The following is a 21,650-nucleotide window of genomic DNA, read 5'->3' as shown; positions in this document are numbered from 1 at the left end:
GCAAATAACATTTAAACCCATAAGTACCATTATTCTAAACAAATTACCAACTTATATATAAAAATGTACTTAAATATTGCCTAAAAATAGGTATAAATATGGCAATATCAGGAACAAATTCTGCAACTCTTTTAATCAAATGATTATTCTGATTTTATAAAGCAAAGCATAAACAAATCGATATTTTCTGGCAATGAAATTGGGGATGTCACATACCATATGTAACTGGTAATATTTGAATTTGTCTGACCTTAGTAACTACAAGTAACATTGTACCTTTGCACTCGCCCTTTATGTGAGATCCATCTATTACAAGGGTCGGTTTATAACAATTGTCAAAAGAGCTTACCTATAATATATTGTATATCTATTCAAATATATTGATTATAGTTAAGTACATCAAAATAATAAAATAATAATAGTAAAATATAGTAACACTAACTGAGGAACCAAGTGTGACATACAAGAACTAAAACAGATCATTGGAATCTGTTTGAATATGTGTCACCGTGTCGGGATTATGTTTGACCAAATTGTGGAAATAAGCCGAAAGTTTGGTAAAAGAATCATCTTTCGTACCCCTTAACAACAATGCATATTGCTTCGCACGCCAAGTATGATGGTATGAGATACCGATTTTCAATTGTGCATTCATATCGTTAATAATATATTGTCCCCAATATACTATACTATAATCTTCAGCCAAAACATCAACAAAATATTCACCCAAAACATGTTTGTTTGCTTGTTGATGATTAGGTTGCAACATTGTTGAAGAACATGTGCGTACGTCAACAAATTTATTCTCTTGGAAAAGTCCGCTAGAATTTTTGATTCCTTTTACTCTTAGTAACCAAGATCAAATTTTCCAATCGCCTGTTTTAGAAGAGGCATTCAATCTTTTGATCTGAGGTTTACTATCTATGATGAGATGTCTTCATTAACATCAACTAGACATGCTGGTAGAGGGGGTATACTGTAAAAAATGTTATCGGGAAACTTAGCTTTACGTTCATTAGCCAACTCATCTCCATCGGAATTGCTTTCTAAGTCGGTTATATCTAAATCTACAACAATAACATTAGCAAAATCCCCATAATCATGTAGATTTTCATCTTTTTAAATCATATTTTTTTTTTCTTTTTACTATCATCTACTTCACCCTTATTCATAACTTTAACTTTTTGTTGGAGAACGTCAACATAATAGCTACCCACGTCATTAAGATATCTACCAACATCATCATCATCAATGTACTTGTAATTTTCAGGATCCACATAGTGAATAGGTGAATACCTCACATTAATAGTTTTAGCAACATTATGAAACTGAGGTACACTAGGAGTCATGAAAGTACCTATTGGGTTGTTGCTCCATTTATCGCCGGATAAGTTAGGAGCCCACTCATTTCCTCTCTTGCCACCCTCCGTAACCGCATCATCTTCATCAACCACCACAAACACTTTCATAACCCTTCCTCCAACCGATTTGATTACGTTGATCATCATTCTAACATCAATATCTTCAACTATGACTATATAATGATTCATTAAGGATGATAGAAACGAAGACTAATTTTATACCTATCTAATAAATCGGTTTTCATTTTCACCAAAGATATAAAATCATTATAACTAATATACTCGGAAAATATCAAAGTGAATCTAAAAATACCTCCCCGTAGACATATATATTCCAGATTTGTCTCCATGACTTCCCACCTCCCATCACTTATAACGCAAACCAAATATTCATTCATTTTATTAAAGATTTTTTAAATAATATTTCCAAAGAAATAACAACTAAAATGATAATTTTTTGCAAGACTTTATATATAATATGGTTTGTGATGATAGTGTAGTGTGAGGGGATATTTATACTTGAAAAAATAAAATAAAACTAAAAATACCATCTGCAAACATACAATTGCCAATGCACGCCGACACTTTAAACAATTGTATATTCGCATATCAATAGCCAAAATTGCGACTTTAATCTATTTGTTATTTTCTGCAAAGTAATTACGGAAAATGACTAAATTTATAATTTTCTCTAAGAAAAAATATGTCATCATAAACTAATAATTAAAAACTAACATTAAGGCGTATTGTTAAGCAGAGAAGATGTATAAATAAAAAAACTAAATATAAATAAAAAAATATTTTTTTTTATGTTTAAATGATTTTGATAAGATATTACCATCCGATTTATGTTAGGATCACACGATCTCAATAACCAAAAAATATCCTATATAAAACCCAAAATTTGACAATCTTACTTCTACGTTTTAACATAATCGTCTTTGATTTATTTTTCATTTTTTTAGGTTCGGACGAATTTCGGGTTTTCTACACAGATATGAGCAATTGATGAGCATACTCCGAGACTCGAGAGTCGAGATTTTATTGATTAACGTGAGCGCACATAAAACCAGTAGATGAAATAAAATAAAATAAAATTATACTAAATGGGTAGCAAAACTCCCTCCGGGTGAGAGAGAGAGAGAGAGAGTAAACAAAAATGGGAATCGAAGCCGGGGAGTCCTCCGCTGCCGGACGTCCCGAGACGAGCAGTGGTAGAGAAGATGCCGGTCCAGCTACCACCCCAACCAGTACCTCCAACTCCGTACGCCGGCGGTTCTCGCTGGCGGCTCAGCCGGAGATAATGAGAGCGGCGCAGAAGGATGACCAGTATGCTTCTTTCGTCTACGAGGCCTGTCGTGACGCCTTTCGCCACTTATTCGGTCTCTATCTTATCTCAAAATTTAGGGCTTTCCCTCTAACTACGTGTGCGTTTAGCCTTTAGGTTGATTGTGATATGCATTTCACCTTCTCTCTAACTTTTTATTTTGATGTTATTTTAGGTACAAGGGCAGCTATATCGTATCAGAATGAGGTCTGTTGCCTTTTTTGAACTTTAATACGTGTAGTTTCTTCAAAGTTAGGGCTATATTTATCATGCTATATAGTAGTTGCCCTTCGATTTGATCACATATCAAATTGCCTAAATTCACAAACAGTTTTCCTCCTTTTCAAAGCATCATACATTGTCATTTTAAGTATGGATGCGATTCACTTCTTTGATGCTTTATTTTGCAAAGTGAAAGCGTCAACATAGTTTTAACTTTGTTGGTATATCATTTTGCAGACAAAGCTTTTGGGGCAGATGCTTTATTATGTTTTAACAACAGGAGCAGGGCAACAAACATTGGGAGAGGAATACTGTGATGTCACACAGGTACATTGATTATTTTTCTTTGCTCTATATCATGAATTGATATATTTATGAAGATGATTAGTATTTGTATGGAGATAATTCATCACTGAAAGATTCTTATGTTAACATGAAGCTGAACATGTTTATCCTTTCAGGTTGCAGGATTACATGGGCTTCCTCCAACACCAGCAAGACGTGCCCTTTTCATTGTCTACCAGAGTGCAGTTCCCTACATTGCTGAAAGAGTCAGGTTCATTTTCTTTCTTACAAATCATTATCTTCTTTTATTATTATTTAAAAAGAAAAAAAAAAAAAAAGACAACTCTTATCAACCATGTAATTTGCTTGCATAACAGCTCTAGAATTGCTTCACGTAGCATTGCCTTGACCGAATCAGAGTCACTGTCTGATGATATCCATGGGGATGCTTCTAGAAGCATCCATGGTCAACCCTCTGCAAGTCAACTCTCTTCTTCTCCTTCACCAATAGTTTCAATTTCACCTCTCTCAAGATTCAAACATAAAATTACTTCCCTTTGGTTGCACACAGTTCAGAGATGGCCTGTAGTATGTTATTTCCCTATATATACATATAATTATATATATGCACTAAAAAAATAGAATGAAATGAAAGTATATGATGTTATAATAACTTATAATAAACAAATGAATAAAATTAGGTTGCTATTTTTGGCAGGTGCTTCCATTAGCCCGTGAGTTTTTGCAGCTGCTTCTTCGTGCTAACCTTATGTTCTTCTATTTTGAAGGTGAGTATCTTTATTGTTTATTTTATTATTATTATTATTTTTTACAATGGTTATTATTTTTACAATCTACCAAACAATTTGATTATATATTTATTGCAGGTTTATATTATCATATATCAAAGCGTGCAGCAGGCATTCGATATGTTTTTATTGGGAAGCCCATGAATCAAAGACCCAGGTATAAGTTAATATTTTCTAAAATAAAAAAATAAAAAACTTGAAATACTAATATTCTTGAATTCTATAAATATGCAGATATCAAATATTGGGCATGTTTCTATTGGTTCAGTTGTGTGTTATTGCTGCTGAAGGATTGAGGCGTAGCAACTTAGCATCCATCACATCTTCTGTTCAGCAGACATCTTTAAGCCTCCACCAAGCATCTGCAGGTTTTTGTTTTTCTATTTTTATATATCAATTTTAATAATAATATATTATTACAAACTTACTTATTATATTATTTTTCAGGGAGAGGTTTACCTGTTTTAAATGAAGAAGGAAATTTGATCACTGGGGATACTGAGAAAGTATCGGACTCATTCACAACCTCTGAGGTACTCTTAACTCTTCTGAATTTTATTAATCAAAGGTTATATAGAAATATTAAAAAAATGGTTAAATGCAAAAAGTAGGAATGTTTTTTCACTGATATGATATGGTTAAAAATTAAAATACTTTTTTGATAGCAGTCTGGATCAAGTGTGATTAGCAAATGTACACTTTGCCTTAGTAATCGACAAAATCCAACTGCAACTCCTTGTGGACATGTCTTTTGCTGGTATTTATTTATAAGTTATAACACTCAAATCTTTCTTAATTTCACTATTTTTTTTATAAAAATGTTGATTGATGTTTTTAATTAATTATTTATTTATGTAGGAATTGCATAATGGAATGGTGTAATGAAAAGCCGGAATGCCCTTTATGTCGCTCTCCTCTAACTCATTCAACCTTAGTTTGTTTGTACCATTCAGATTTTTAGCATACACGGAAAAAAAAAAGAAAAAAGAAAAATTACCATCAAGGTAAAATCAACAACCATAATAATAATAATAGTAATAATCAATCCCATATTTCTCATTGCATCTTGTAAAATGTAAATCTCCATTTTTTTTTCTTCAAATTATTCATGGTATGTTGTTATAAGCATAAAATGTCATTTCTAGAACATGTAGTGGTGGTAGGGAATGTGTAATGCGTTGGTGGGAAGAACGATACTCAATTTGAATACAATCATAAATATTAGTTATATATGAACAAAAACATAACAAAAAAACAACGTTAAAACTGTTTGCAAGGTATAGTATATATTACCACTATGTTATGTATCAACTGTGTAGGATGATTATTGTGTTTTCTTTATGTCTAATTTGTAGACTCGAGAAAGTCGAGCTGTATTTGTCAAATGATGTGATTACTTACGCATTTTGAATAAATAGGACAAAAAAGTTATCAAGATTATTGTCACATTATTTTCCTATTAACTTTAACCATTAATTAAATAATTTCTCTAATGACTAACCTAATCTGGTGGCCTTTTTTTAATAAATTTTAAATTATAGAAATGGTCATTCTGTTTGTTAGGGTTAATGACCTAGAAAGGTAACCAATTGTGGTTTTTGTTCATATTTAGGTAATGATGTTTTTTCGTTCACATTTAACTATTAAACTTGTTTGACCTGTTCAAAATAAGGTAATATGGTTAGTAATTACAGTAATATTACCTTATTGTGAACATGTCAAACAAGTTTATTGGTCAAATGTGTATGAAAAAAAACATGGTTACCTAAATATGGACAAAAACCAAAGTTTCTTACCTGTTTTGGTAATGTTGGACAAGAACCGTCTCAGGGACAATCCCTGGAATCAAGCTCCGACACTTGGTGAACAATTAGGTTAGGCTTGGTTTAAACCAGTTTAGTCTCGGTTAGTCATTGGCTAGACTGTGTTGCCAGGTCTTTAAAGCACATACAGTCTAGCCCCTTAAGCGTATACAACCTGAACCCTAATTAGCTGGGCTTAAACTGGGTTGGTCCAAGACTTGACTATCTCCTCATACACAAAGACCGAACAATCCAATTTTATGTCAGATCAATGGATCTTATAATTACTTGCACTTAAAATAAAGAACTCAATATTACCAAAATGGGTAAGGAACTTTGGTTTTTGTCTGTAACCATGTGTTTTACGTACACATCTGACCAGTAAACTTGTTTGACCTGTTCATAATAGGCTAATGTTATCGCTAATTACCCGTCATATTGTACCACCTGGTTTTAGGTATGTATTCTGTTATTAAATCTTCATTTATTTTTGCACTTTTGGCCTTGAACTCGGCGAGTCAAAGGACTCACTCGCCGAGTAGAAGCAGGATGAGGCGCGAGGTTTAAGCTGCGGACTCGGCGAGTAGCCGCTATTTGGACAAAAACCCTAATCCAGGGGTTTGCACCCTATTTAAACGACCTTATGCAACCTCCTTTCCCCCTTTATGCTCCCAAACACTCCTCATAGCAAACCCTAGCCGTTTTTGTGAAGATCCAAGGCTATTTAAGTGATTCTTGTGAGTTTGGATCTCAAGGAAGAAGGAAGAGCATAGAAGGATCAAGAGGGGACTGAAGGACTCAAGTTTGGTTCATCATTTGCAGCCTTGGGAAGGTATAAAGTCTGAACCTTGCTCATTCTTTTGTTAGATCCCTCTTTGGGGTGATTTAGGGCTTTTATAAGCCATTTTTGGTGGCCAACCATGTTTGCAAACATGGTTGGGGGTTTGGGCTTCTGTATCATGTCATTTTATGAGCCACAAGTCAGATCTAGGCTGCTTTTTGCACCAAGGAAGGCCCCATGCAACAAAAGAACCATTTTAGAGCCTTTTAAGCTCTAATGTCCTATGCATGCACGTAAAGTTTGTAACTTTACGTGCTAGATCGAGTTTAGGGACCTGGATCTATCATTTGGTTAAGTGTTGTGCATCAGAAATCGAAGTTCTTAGTAAGGAATGTGATAGACTCGACGAGTCCATTTCCTGGACTCGGCGAGGCCGAGGGTTTTGGTCCCATATCAGTGAGGGTCATAAGGACCAGTTGAGTGACGAAGGGTTTTAGGAGTCCCGGGGAGTGACCCAACGTTCTGGACTAAGCAAAGTGTTCTGGGAATTCATGGTACTCGGCAAGTTGTTCATACAACTCGGCGTGTCAAGGACAGAACGTGTTCATAAGATGAAGAGTAACTCGACGAGTTGTTCATACAACTCGGCGAGTCAGGGCAGGACATAAGTAACGGTTGATGATGAACTCGACGAGTTGTTCATACAACTCGGCGAGTCGGATGTGGATTCAGTCAGTGTTCATTAGAAGGAAAACTCGTCGAGTCATCGCCTAACTCGACGAGTAGAGACGGGTATGAGGTCTGATGGAAGGATAGGGACTCGGCGAGTTGGTGAGACAACTCGACGAGTCAGGTCAACTGGAAGTTGACTTTGACTTTGACTTTGACTTGGTCAAGAGGGTAAAATGGTCATTTTACCTTAAGGGTAGATGTCAGTTTCTGACTAAGTGTTTTGTGGGAATTATAGCCGGAGGGTTTTCGGAGCAGCAGCAACAACAGTCAGATGATTCCCGCACGGTTCAACAGATACGAGGTGAGTTACCTTCCAGTAGGGGTGAGTCTAAGGCCACAATGCCGGCCCACCATTGAGGAGTATTTAGAAGATAATTGTCTTTGTGATAATTTATCTTGGTCTGGTATGCTGGTTATGAGTTATATTTGTATGATATGTTACATGATAGGGATAGTTTCCCTGATAGTGGTCCTTAGGACCAAGGGGTAGGTCAGTACCCGGATATGTCTGAATGTGTGCTTATATCTTGCTATTGTATGCTAGTGGTAGGGGGTGGAATAGTCCTCAGTTACCGGTTGAAAGATACCGATGACGGTTACCGGTTGAAAGATACTGATGGTATTGTATGGTATGTGGTATGATGGGGGAACTCACTAAGCTTTGTGCTTACAGTTTCAGTTTTTGGTTTCAGGTACCTCTTCATCCAAGGGGAAGGAGCCGGCGGCGTAGCATGGCATCACACACACTCACATATGATTTCCGCACGGTGTTTTCTGGGATTGTACTCTAATATGACATTTGTTCATGGTTGTGGGTTTCAAATATGATACTTGGTTTCGAGATGACGTGTTTATACAATATTTTCTAATGAATGTTTTATGAATTAATTAATCGAAAATGAAATTTTTGGGCTTGAATTTTGGGATGTTACACATATTACCTTATTATAAACATGTCAAACAAGTTCAATGGTCAAATGTGTATGAAAAAAACATTGTTACGTTAATGTGAGCAAATACCAAAATTCGTTACCTTTCTAGTTCATTAATTTGTTATGTACTTCAAGTTAATTTTTTTTTCTTTCCACTTTGTGTTGTTATCATTAAAACGTGCATCTTATATGAGGGCATATGATAGTCATTTCCCTCATATCCTAATGAAAGCCCTATATATGACTAATTTATTTCATATATTCTTCTTCCCCACGTTCCATTACTCTCTCTGTGAAAGAAACTCTCATCGAGAAGAAGCTATGGTGTTGTGCTATCGTGGAAGAAATGACATGGGCAAGTCTAACAATAAGGACAGATTACAGCTTGGTTTCACCTAGAAATGTGCCCAAGATTGAAGGTCATCCCTTGTTTACTTTACTTCATGAACACTCTCCACAAGCTGAAGTGGAGAAGATGGAGTTTAAAGTGATGATTTAGAAGATGGTTTTCATATCTACCTCCTTTTAATCCTTTTAAGAAGTAAGATAGAATGTATGGGAAACGATCACTTTTGTAGTTGGTATGATGGTTTAAAGATCCTTTAATGATTTTGGTTGAATTTTGAAAACGTGTTATGTAATGGTGGTTAATGGGAAAAGATGATCCTTAGGTAGCGTTTGGTGGCCGGAACTGAACATGAGAGAACATAACAAGATTATTTTAGAAGGCGTTTGGTATGAATGAGACAGAACTAAAATAAGTTATTGACCAAGTCAATGGGATTAAATGATAAAATTTTAATCCCACCCAAAAGGGTGAAACAAGATGAAACATGACTTATAACGATATAAACACCTTTTGCATAATCTTCTATTCATGTCGCCATCAACAATTCATATAACAACGATTCACAAGTATTATTTGAAATTAATATCACTAATAAGTTTATATTAAGAAGAAGTAAGATAGATAATATTTTGAAGCTAATATCATAGTAGCACCATGTCGTGATCGATTTCTGTTCCCGAAGGTTTTTTTTTTTTTTTTTTTACCATGGGTTTTTTGTTTCTAACATTTGACAGGAAAAGAAACGCTGTAAGCTAATTTATATATAATAAATGTAATATTTTGCCATTTACACCGACTTGGACTTGGAAGTGATTCGTGAAAATTACTCTCAAATTACAATTGTATAACTGATTGTTTTAAATCGGAGATTACAATTTTAATCATTATAATATTATATTCGGATATCTGGTTGTTTGAGAGGCCATGGTCGAAGAGCAAGGAAATCTTATGGTGGAAGAAGATAAAAGAGGCGGTGGATGTATCTATAGGTCTAATGCTTTGGAGATAACATATATATATATATATATATATATATATATATATATATATATATATATATATATATATATATATATATATATATATAATTATTGTGTTATTGTATGAATGATTGTGGGCCAATCATTTTACTTATTAGAAAGTGGTTATTACATATTATTGAATTAAATATAATTGAAAAATACCATCTAATTTAACTAGAATGGTATTTTAGTCAGTTAATATAGATTTAATAAAGGAAATTTGCATATTTTAAGGATAATTGCATATTCTAAGAGAAAATAGATTCTATTAATTTTAAAAATTTGATTGTACGGATGATAATTCTTCTAATTCGGAAACTCTGATGCAATATGTTTATCAATATATAGAAAAATAACAAAAATTATTGAACCATACAAGAATACACATTCTGATATAATATATATTTTGATTTAATAAACTTCTTGAAGAATAACAAAATTTTCGATACAAGTTAAAAAAAATTTCATTACATTCTATGAGAATGTTACACTTATTAATAACAAAGAAATACAAATATATAAATCATTCTACCAGAATATACTATTATTCTGCTAGAATAATCCATTCTTTTTGGAAGATTGGTGACCATTGTTCATCTTCATCCCGTACAATAACCCATTTGATGTCCCCTCTTCCCTCTATATTTTCCTGTCAAAAATCAAAATCAAACACCAATTCCTCCCAATGATTTCTGTTCAAACAATAAAAAAAATAAAAAAATATAGCAGCTAATCAAGTAAAATATAACAGTTAAAGCATAGAATTATTCCAAGTTTCACTACGACCAAAATCACACTCAAATTCTGTTTCTCCTATTGGTCCTTCCATTGCAGCCATTCTACCTCCTGAACACTCAATAAAAGATTAAACTCAAATAAAATCAACACTCCATTCTAAAATAATATATACAAGGATAAAAACTTTTTGTGAGATATGGATGATCAAGAAACACCCATCAATTCACTGTAAAACATCAACACCAAATATCCATTCCTTCATCAGTTTGTGTCAAAACAAACAAAGAAAAAGGAATTTTCATTGTTCTTTTGTTCCTCTCTGTCAATTTCTGTCAAATACAAATCCAAACATCCATCTTTATCCTATAGTGATTCCTATCCTCCTCCCCCCCCCACAATAAAAAAAAACGCGGCTGCTAAAGCAAACCCCATGCTCATCTGTTTCACTGATATTTCAATGGAGCTATTGCTAGATCAAGAAAAAAAAGAGAGAAAAAGAACAGGGGAGCTGCCGTAGCAGCCCCCGTCCACGCACCTTTCAACCACCGAGAGCAAAACCTACCGAAGTGGGTGTTTCCCCGGAGCAAAACCAGTCGGCGACAACCCCCTCTGATCCCTCGACCTCTTTCCTACTGCGACGATGCTGCTGCCCTACCCCATCCCGTTCTTCCCTTCAGCACGTCGAACCCAGGAGACCACATGGCTGCTTTTTCACGTCTTCGATGCTTCAGCCTCATCGAGCCCCAGAGTCGGCGATCCTCCTCCTGATGGATCGATCAGTTCCTTGGGGGGGGGGGGGGGGTAGGTTAAAATCAAAACTTTGGATCGTGGTGGTAAGGGGATAAATTAGGTTAAAATCAACTAGCATAATTATAGGAAAGTATTTGGGGAAGTTGTTTATAAAATTACCTAATCACCCTTATTTATTTATATTTTAAATTTTGATTGACCCACATTTATGCATACAATAATACAATAAATACTTTAAACAAATGAACCTAGCTCTATATATTCGGATATCTGGTTGTTTGAGAGGCCATGGTCAAAGAGCAAGGAAATCTTATGGTGGTAGAAGATAAAAGAGGCGGTGGATGTATCTATAGGTCTAATGCTTTGGAGATAACATATATATATATATATATATATGCTAGTGGTGTACCCGCGCAAAGCGGCGGCGACGAATAAATTGTTTCGGTAGTTATTTCCTTCTGGAAACATGTTGTATTTCTAGGAACATTCATGCTGTATTGGTCATTTTTGCAACAAATGTTCTTATCAGTCGGTTTTACGACAGCAGCGATTAACTTCTTTTGGATATTAGTTTCCTTTCGTTGGACGGTGAGTAATATTTCGTGGAATAATTTCCTGTTGAAAGATAATTTATTTTAGTATATCGTTTTTTATTTGTGATTATTTTCTTTTCGACATTTGACAAATAATTTATTTTAGTGAATAATTTTCTTTGTCGATTAGTTTTATACGAAAACGTTTTATATTCCTGATATATGATGGTTAATGTGTAAACTACTACTCGGTTAAATTTATCGGAGGGGTGGTGCAACAAATATAACTATGCATTTTCGGTTTTCTATTAGGAGGGATGTTCTTGATTTTAGATGTGTTTTGATGGGTTGTTGATAATGACAACATGACTTTGTTTTTTTTTTCCTATGGGATGGGGCGTGGAAAGCCGTACGTCTATATTTTGTTGTAGATTGAATTTTGAATCGTAAGAAAAATGAATTTCAAAAACAGCCAAAAAGAATTAGTGAGCACGATTCGATTTTTGCCAAAAATCAATATCTAGCTTAAGTCAACCAAATCGAATTCAAATTCGTCTAGACCAAACAAAAACTGAATTCTAATTTGGTTTAGTTCGGTTTGGAAAATGATGAAACCAAATATTATCTTAAAAGATTAGTGTTGCAATTTTCCAAATGTAAATTACAAAGTTCCAATTTTCATCAAGTAGTGAGCTGAGACTATCAACGATACCGTCGTTTGTAGCTTTGCAGCGTTCTTGGAGAGCATCAATTCATGAGAACATTAGCAGTGAAATGTGAATGAGTGGGAATGAAAAATGAGGTATCAACGACGATCAAAATTTCGTGAGGGACTAAGAGAGTGAGAGGGTTATCAAAATTGAACCCTAAATTGCTAAAAACCGTAAAAGGGCTAAAAATGTATTTTAAGAGACCAAAACTCAAACCAAAAACTAAAGTTATAATTCGGGTTGGTCGTGGACCAAACCAAAAATTGAATTTGAATATGGTTTGATTTGAAAACAATTGTGGTTCGATATGGTTTTCGGGTTATTCGGTTCAAGATTTCTCACTCTTACAAAACAACACACCACATGCAAACATTGTTTTGGTTGGTTTTGCATTTGTTGGATGTTGTTATTTTTCTCAAAGCAAAAAATGTTATATAATTAGTTTGTTTATATATTACAAAATTCCTTTCTAAACAAAATATTTTTGAAATATATCTAACTATTGCAATGTAGTTTGAGTCAAGTGTGGTATGATTAATAAACGCTCAATATCACTTTCTTATGAACAATCAAAGTACATTGTTATTACGAAAACATATATACATATATAAAACATATGATAATATACATTGTTATTACACATTTCAAAAAAGGTTCTATTAAAAATACACATGATGCTGATGGAATAAATTGTTAACATCCTACTCCTTAAACAGATTAAAATTTGGAATACAAAAAAATTACTACTAAACATTAACAAAATGACAAAAAAATAGTCTTTAACCCTTAATTAAAATACCATAGTTAACAAACACATCCCTATGTCACCGACCTATAAACCATTTCCCCCTCTTGTTAGCTAGCTATATTCCCTTGATAACAACTTTTTTGGATAATGAGCAATAAAGGGAGGCCCATTTTGTAATAATGAACTTCAAATAAAGTTAGAAATTTCTTTATTTAAAAAAATCCTTAAATATTTTTGTAATTATATAACTCAAACTAAGCCACATGAAAACTATAAAGGATAAAAACCAATATCAAAGAGAAAGATCAGAAACCCCAAACCCCAATAAAGTTTTTGCATTATAAGTTGAGTATTCCAAACTTTTTGAACCAAAATAAATTCAATGTCGTAGTTTCCCAATTTACAATTATATTCGGTTAATAGGAAAAAATGATCCAAATTAAGTTCATACTATTAGATAGACACACACAATCACGTATACAACTAAAAATTTGAATCCGGTATCAATCAGATACTCACAACTTGTAGCAGCAACAACATGAACATATACAGCCCCATATGGCTAAAAGTTATACAAAAAATGAAGCTTAAAAACTAAAACCGAACCAGATTCCTTTTACTGATTAAAAAACGGAGATGAAACCTCTCTACTGACTAAAATTTTTAAATATGCTTGTAACTGAGATACAATAAACAGGGATGAGACAACTTACATAAGGTGGTGGAGCTATGGTGACCGTGGGTCATGATGACTATGTTGAGGGATATAAATGGTAGTAGTGGTGGTGTGTGATGGTCATCTTTCTCAATTCTTGTGAACTATCAAAATCAGATGCTCTTATGTCTATATAATCCCATTATTCATCTTCAATATCATATTAGGACACCTATAATGGTTAAATCTAATGTAAAATAGAAATAATATTTAAATTTTTTTTAAAAGGGTTCATAGTGCATACCTTGGTTGAATTTGAGCATACACCTCCACAATCATCAACATCCATTTTAATCAAAAGTTCCTATTTCATTCCTTTGTTAGCCCTAAAAGACACAATTCACAAAAATAAGTGTTAAGTGCAATTGAAACCATCATTCATTAGCAATATTAACTCATAATAATCATCGACAACTGAAACCATCAACCATTAAAAACATCAATAGCTGGAAAAAAAGCCTGAGAAGAGCTTAGAACACTGACCATAGTGCTTGAACTCCACAAGCCTCCAAAACATTCCAAGAAAATTGAACTTTAGCTATTCACTTTTAGCTGGATAGATCTGTAGCATAAAACAAAATCAATACTTGATTATAGTTTAAGGATCATGAATTACCAATAAAAGTAACAAAATAGCACCAAATACAAAATTAATGACGCCTTTAGATCCCTATCTAACATAAAAAGTGAAGATAATTGATCCTAATTAGCACCTCAGCTCCACAACATATCCAAACCTCTAACTAGAATCTAAGATTTTTCTAAATTGAATAGATAACTCAGCAATCCAAGCAATAGGTAGCGAACTTTGAACTATTTAAACAAAATCAAGGAAACATACTTCAGAAGGGCCCATAATCTATGTAAGACATATTCCTTGATTCCACTTCTTAATCATCTTCCCCACTTCTTCCTACATGAAAACAATTCATTAGAAAACCATTTATGTATCTCAAAAAAATTGCATCTTAATTTTTTTATATAGTTTAATAAGTAAAGTATAAGTTTTTTAAATACAAACACCAATTATCCTTACCAAAGTCAACACCATCTAGTAAATCCCTGCTTTAAGAACCAACGACATAAAGAATTATAAGAGTTCATATTCTCAAAATTTGTAAACAATACATGTAGGAAAGGATGGATGGCTAACTTGTGTCCAAATGTTTAGTGTTTCATTGTATGAACATCTCATTACTAATAACATTATTTAACATCACAAAACCCCAAATAAATTTCAACAACTTAAATTTATAAAAAAAAATCAACAAAATGTACCTAAGAATGCAAACAAATTTAAGCTTTCTGTTTTGCTTTAAGATCTGAAAATGAAGTCGTATTCTTCCAAGAAACCCCAAAAATCAATCCAAAACGTATAAGCAGAGCATCATAATTTCATATCAAACAGCATAAATCTAGAAAAAAAAATTAAACCAAAACATTATACGAAACATAAAAAATTCATAAATCGAGGTACCAATGGTGGGTTGTAGATGTTAACTTTTGACAGGAAGCTTGTGGCTGTGGTGGTGGAAGAGATAACGAATAGCTAAACGGTGTGTGATGATGACTCTAAATTAGATAATACTCTTAATAAGTAAAAGAGTATCGAACAATAGTAGACATCCCGATCTCATCTCCTCTTGCATACTAATCCATTGTCTAACGGTTAGGCTTTTACCTGGTCAGATGAAAGAGAGAGATAGGATTTAGGGTTTTCAAAGAAAGAAGTAGGGTGGAAATAAGTTTTGTGGTTGGAAACTATGCTTTATGGAGGTGCGGCGGTTGTGATAGATAGGGTTGCTGGAGGTGCGTTGGACTTAGTTGTAGGAGTGGTGGAACATAGAACGTTTTAGAACAACATATTAAACAATTAAGGGGATATATGGTGGTAATGAATGGTGGTAACGAAGAGGCGAAGATGGATGTGCGATGGTAGTTAAGGCGGCTGTTGAGATCAGGGTTTCTAGAAAAGGGGAGAGAACACATCAATATTTGTAGTTTCTTCCAGGAATTGAATGACTTTTTAAATTTGAATAATTTGTATTACCTACAATTCGGGGAATTTGAAAGTGTCTTCTTCAGCTAAAATTAGATAATACCGAAATATGAAACCCGTCGCACTGAAATAAGATAGCATACTGCAGTGGATGTTTGTACTCATTGTATTATCATTTAGACGATATACATTATAATATTATTTTATTGGTGGTACTTGTACTATTAACTTAATGGTTTGAACGTCTTAAAAAATATTATTATTATATTGAATCTATTTATAGAAATAGTGAGATTTCTTTTATAAGATAGTAAAGATATATATATATATATATATATATATATATATATATATATATATATATATATAAAGGATAATTTTGTAATTTTAATGTATTGTGCTGTCTTGTACTAGTTAAACCAAACGCTGGACAAATAATATTATTAGTTTAGTTCAGTCTAGTTCAGTTCTGTTCTATCTAGTCCATGTACCAAACGGTACCTTAATGATGCTTAATGCAACATGTTCTTGATAGTTAAGTTCCAATTGTTCATGAACGTTATTAAATACAAGCCTGTTTGGTTGATGATGTTTATGAAAAAAAAATGATATTTTAATGGAAAATTTGGATCTTGTGAAAAAATGATACTTCAATGATGTTAAGTGCAAAATAAATGAAAGTGACAAGAAACTAAAGTGATTTTATCCAAACCAAGCCCTATAAAATCGAAGCTTTGTTCAAGAAAATCATATAAAATGAATATTGCATTAATCAAAACGCAAGTAAAATACAAATATGCATATGGACAAAGACCCATCCCCTTTCAAGAGAGGTTTCCTTGTATTCATTTTACGGGATGGACTATCAACAATTTCCTAAATGATGACATTATTGGGGTGTCAGAATATGTGTAAATTTTCACATTCGGCCGACCATAATATCATTAGCTTTGGGCTGTCCGACACGAAAACATCCTAGGAGGGTCACCCATCTTGAAATTACTCTACCTTGGGCATGCTTGGTCGTAGAGTTCTCATAGGATTTTTTGTCCTCATGACTTTAAAACGTGCTATGATGAGAAAGGTATCCACACCCCTTATAAGAAATTGCTTAGCTCTCTCCTTCACAGTCAATGTGAACTCATGGATTTCTCTCCCCATTCAAGTTGAGAAGGGATCCCTGATCACATATCGACCGGGAAAGACAACTTTACATTACCTTATAAGGGACGCAAATACCTTACATATCACAGTGAATTTTAAATTCATGAATCATTACATAAGTGTTAGGTTTGGAAACAATGTAGCCTGGATCCATGAGAAATCATACGGATGTTCATCGATTTAATCCAATAGATTTTGATGGAACAAATCCAATCCAATTATCCATTAGATGTTGGATTTTATCAACCAATCCAATCTAATTTGTTATATGTAACCAAACCGAATCGATTCAACTGGATATTTGGATTGGATTGGTTTTATCAATTGAATATATCAAACTGGTTATCTATTATCCACCTAATTCTAATCCATTTTCTATCCAATAAAATCATTTATAATTATGATAATTAAAACTAAAACCACACACAATTACATTAAATAAGACTAACAAACGATACTTTTCAAGTCTTCAACTTCAGCAACCAATATTCAAACATGTAAAATCATTAAAAAAGTTGGCTATATTTGTAATTTCTCTAAAATTAATTGGATGATAATATTGGAATGTAATTGGATATTTATTAGATTAATATTGGATATCTAGTTGGATGAACAATGGATTAGTTCGGTTCGGTTATCTATTGGAATTTTATGATTGATACTGGATGTCCACTCGGGCTCTTCATCTAAAAATCGTGATTATTAATAACATATGATACAAACATGATGAGGAAAACGAGACGTTATTTGTTTATGACATCGATCACATTTATCTTGTGAGAAACAAGAGATGAATTGGTGCCTTGTAAATCACTAGAGGACACTATGGATGGCAAAGCCCATTGGAGCTCGAGTTCTTGTTCTTGTTGTCACATGCATTGGATCCCAAGGATCGGGTGCATCATTTCCACATACGATGCTTCTTTGATGATTTACAATATCCATCATAACACAAATAAGAACAATATATATTCTTTAATTTATCACAAAATCAGTATAATTCTAGAAAACTCTCTTGGAAAAATAAACTTAATTCTCATTTAATATCCCCAATGCAAAATTTCAAACTTTACTCAAGTCATACAACATCATAAATACATTTCACAAGTATACAAATTTATTAAAAGAATATGTAAGATAAATAATTCAAGTATACAAATTTCATAAGAAATATATTTGTACCTTAACAAATCATATACGCGCTTAATAAGTTGGTGCTTCCAGATTCCTGAGATGAACTTCTTGTGGAAGAAGATGGCATTTGATCTTGAGCTCTTCAAACATTTTCTTCAACTCTAAAACCAGTTCACTTCTACGCTTACTTTTTTCACCATAGTCTTGAAAGTTCATTGTATGATTGATACTGAGGGCCACTTTTATCATGTTCACATTTTGAATCTCATTCACAATAAAAATGTGATTGGGGTGCCATAATTGAGAATTCTTCTCCAAATATCTGACCATAAACACAAAAATAGGACACTATAATACACAAATAAATGAATTTTTATGTTACTATATCTAGCATTCTATATCAACTTACATTTTTATCATGTCTTTTAATATCCCGATCTTCTCAAAGGGTGTTGCAAAATCGATAGAAAATTCCACCTTATCACCCATATCTGGGCTTCTATAGAAATTGCTAATGGGCTTTGTAGCCAAAACCGAATTTGGATAATATATCTTCTCATTATCATATCTCAAGAACACCGTATTTAAGATATTCATCTCTTCAACAACCATCTATCACAAATAACATCATACGTAGTTATAGCAATCTCATTAAAACACAAAATTTAGAGAATATTTTATATACCTGAACACCATCAACAACACAACGATCTCCAACATCAAACGGATGCATCATGAAAACAAACACAATTGCTTCAAAAACAGTCTTGCAAGTGTTCCCAAATATAAAAGCAGCCACAACAAGCTGTGAAGAGAGGAAGACAAGTACTTTGGTGGAAGCAATTTCTGTCAAAAGAAGCCACACAATTATGGTTACAACAATTAAGATCGCTGTAATAAGCTTGTTCAATTCATCTACAGCTGTTTTTGTGTCATCTAATGCATATGCTAAAGCTTTTCTCCCATTGTAAACTTTCACCACCCAATCTGTTAAAGTTTTTCTATCGATTTTCCCCTTTTCAGCTACATCAATCATTGGAACCACAATGTCCACCTCTTCCCTGATCATGAATCTCCTTAGATCAATATCTTCAATGTATCTACAAATATAACATTGTATCAGTAAACAAGCATGTGTTCATTCAAACTTCAAAAATAATATAGATTTTCTTACTCAGAACCAGGTTGAGCAACATTTCTAAAGATATGATATGCAGCTGCAATTGCTTCCATTTCATTAGTAATCTCTTTGTCTGTAGATTCACCTGAATCATCTCCATTATAATAAGCAGTTTCTTCAAGTTCACCAGAGAAAGTTGAGAGCCCTGAGTTTGATATTGTGTCAACTAATATCTTCATAGTCCATGGAGACACTTTTTCACGCCTCATTTGATAAAGCTTACTTACATCTATCACTCCTTTTTGTGTCTTTGAATCTTTCCCATTCTTCTTCTTCTTCACACTCAAACTAAGTTGACTTTTACTATTACTATTACTCCCCCCGACATTTTCTAATGATTCCATAATCGGAGGCCCTGAAAGGGTTAGGATAACATACTGAAGAAAGATTGATTCTTGGATTTTATCAAAGAAATTGTTGACGTGGAAATTTGTTGCTAGAATCTTTATCAATAAAGTCTTGAGAAGCCACAAGACTGAACCCACGAGTAAGGAAACGATAGTCCATGTCAAGAAATCCAAAACCCTAGTTGCAGTTTTTGATCTTTTAACATGATGTCCATTGAATAACCATATCCATGTAGTAAGAACTCCAATCAACCAAAGGCATACATGAACACTCTTCTTTAATCCATGAACAAAGTATAACACCTTGTTCCTCAACAAGAAATTCAGTTCTATCAGCAATACTATGAATTGCATCAGCCAATTGATGACTAACATACCACAGATCTTCACTATTATAAGCACAAACCATTTCCATAACTCCACGCTCCATATCTTGTAATGTTTCAACTTGGGAATCATTAAGCTAGAAATTAAACAACCCACAAGCAATAGCAGTAGTACCCATTGAAGTAGTACTTTTGTCTTCACTCTCTTGAGCTTTAATTGCCTTCGTATTTTAACCTTCTTGTAGATTTCTTCATCCTCATCATCATCTTTATCTGCCCCTGCACCTTTAGGTGATGCCATTAATGGAGTTTTTGGAGTTATGGATGAAGTTCTTGTTGTCGTACCAGTTGGAGAAGCAGTAGTATTGCCTGCTATTCTAGAAGAGGATCGAGCAGATATCCTCATGGACGAGTTTGAGCTCTGGCCAACTGGTTCAGGCATATCATCGAGCATATTGGGATCAATTAAAGGTTGTTCACCAAACCTTGATTTGGGCTTGGATTTGATCGATCTTGCTATAGTTCTTCGCCTGGATAAAGTTTCAGGATTAGGGGTTTTGGGCGAATTGCTGTTAGGGCTTGAAATAACATACGAATCCACAGATTTTCTATGAGGTGACTCATTAACTGCTCCTGGTTTTGCATCTCTCGTTACTCCAAAAGTAGCGCGTTTCACATATTTCTCTTCGCCGGAAATTGGTACGACCACTTCGCCGCTTTTGTTCTCCGTCATGCTGATCTCCCCTGTTTTCGAGCTTTTACCATTTCCATCCATTCGTAGTCAAAAACCTAGAAATTAATTACAATAAAAACTGTCACCTACATCCGCCTTCAAGAAATTAACATTTGTAGGCTTGTAGCTACTAAACATAACAAATAACAGCTATTGTTTCGAAGATTTCCTCCTCGAATTCAAGTTCAAATGAAACATTACAGAAACACACACACACATACACAAAATAATACGAGAATTACAAGCGAATTAAAAGCAGAGACGTCACTTTCTACGATACGATACATTTAGCCATAGATGGGAGGGCAACTTGAATAGAAGTGATTACGCAAAGGCATGAAGGTAGCAGTTATATAATTAAGCAAATGTGTTTCTAGAGAACTGTTGATGAAATAGATAAACTGAACTCACATGCACTGAAAGCTTGCTGCATGAGAAGCACATACACATGCAAATGCTACTGGAAGAACTCCTGGATGACAACTTGAATTGGAGATAACGCTGAATAAAGAAATACGAGTAAAACGGTGGTGGCCGGAGAGATCTCAGGCCATCAGGCGGCGGAGAGAGGATTCATCGGAGCAGACGATCTATAGGTGCATGAAAATGGTACCGCTCAACTTTGAACACGAGAAAGCTGACCTTTTTCAAATTGTTTTCAGGACAAAATATAGAAAAATATAAAGTAATTTGTTAATTTTTTTTTATTTTAATAAAAAAGCAACTGATTTGACGATAATATTTATATCTATGTTTTTTATAAAACAAATTAAAAGATTTGATATCTGAAAAGAAAAAGTTAAAGCAGTTAAATAATGACATGGTAAAAATACTTTTTTTTTTCTCTATATTCTATCTTTTTTCTAAAGGAATACAGCTTGTATGACAAAAATATTAGAATATCAGTTAGTATATTGCTTACAATGTGATGCATGTTTTATGCAAGTTTAT

General features: G+C 33.6%; 2 protein-coding genes across 3 annotated transcripts; one reads left to right on the top strand and one right to left on the bottom strand.

Moving 5' to 3' along the window:
- The first annotated feature begins 2,294 nt into the window (after nucleotides 1–2,294).
- On the top strand, nucleotides 2,295–5,234 carry PEX10 (peroxin 10). 2 transcript variants are annotated; one of them, XM_079001454.1, is made up of 11 exons: nucleotides 2,295–2,743; nucleotides 2,864–2,895; nucleotides 3,148–3,237; nucleotides 3,372–3,466; nucleotides 3,573–3,783; nucleotides 3,914–3,983; nucleotides 4,083–4,161; nucleotides 4,239–4,372; nucleotides 4,452–4,537; nucleotides 4,670–4,761; nucleotides 4,863–5,234. In XM_079001454.1, exons 1-11 carry the CDS (start codon nucleotides 2,521–2,523, stop codon nucleotides 4,963–4,965), a joined length of 1,215 nt encoding a protein of 404 aa, XP_078857580.1. In that variant the 5' UTR covers nucleotides 2,295–2,520; the 3' UTR covers nucleotides 4,966–5,234. The 2 variants fall into 2 exon arrangements, with proteins under 2 accessions (XP_078857580.1, XP_078857581.1); XM_079001455.1 differs by having other exon boundaries at nucleotides 2,297–2,743; nucleotides 4,673–4,761.
- A 12,826-nt stretch (nucleotides 5,235–18,060) lies between these two features.
- Nucleotides 18,061–21,377, bottom strand: LOC145053413 (mechanosensitive ion channel protein 10-like). The gene is made up of 5 exons (XM_079001453.1): nucleotides 21,111–21,377; nucleotides 19,288–20,755; nucleotides 18,799–19,213; nucleotides 18,523–18,725; nucleotides 18,061–18,435 (listed from the first exon to the last, which is right to left on the bottom strand). Exons 2-5 carry the CDS (start codon nucleotides 20,739–20,741, stop codon nucleotides 18,183–18,185), a joined length of 2,325 nt encoding a protein of 774 aa, XP_078857579.1. The 5' UTR covers nucleotides 20,742–20,755; nucleotides 21,111–21,377; the 3' UTR covers nucleotides 18,061–18,182.
- Nucleotides 21,378–21,650: the final 273 nt, after the last annotated feature.

The sequence above is a fragment of the Lactuca serriola genome, chromosome 5, assembly GCF_051521515.1.
Source record: "Lactuca serriola cultivar US96UC23 chromosome 5, Lser_US96UC23_V15, whole genome shotgun sequence".
Classification (NCBI taxonomy): Eukaryota; Viridiplantae; Streptophyta; class Magnoliopsida; order Asterales; family Asteraceae; genus Lactuca; species Lactuca serriola.
Note: the sequence above shows the minus strand (reverse complement) of the source record. Positions and strands in the feature narration are given on the sequence as shown.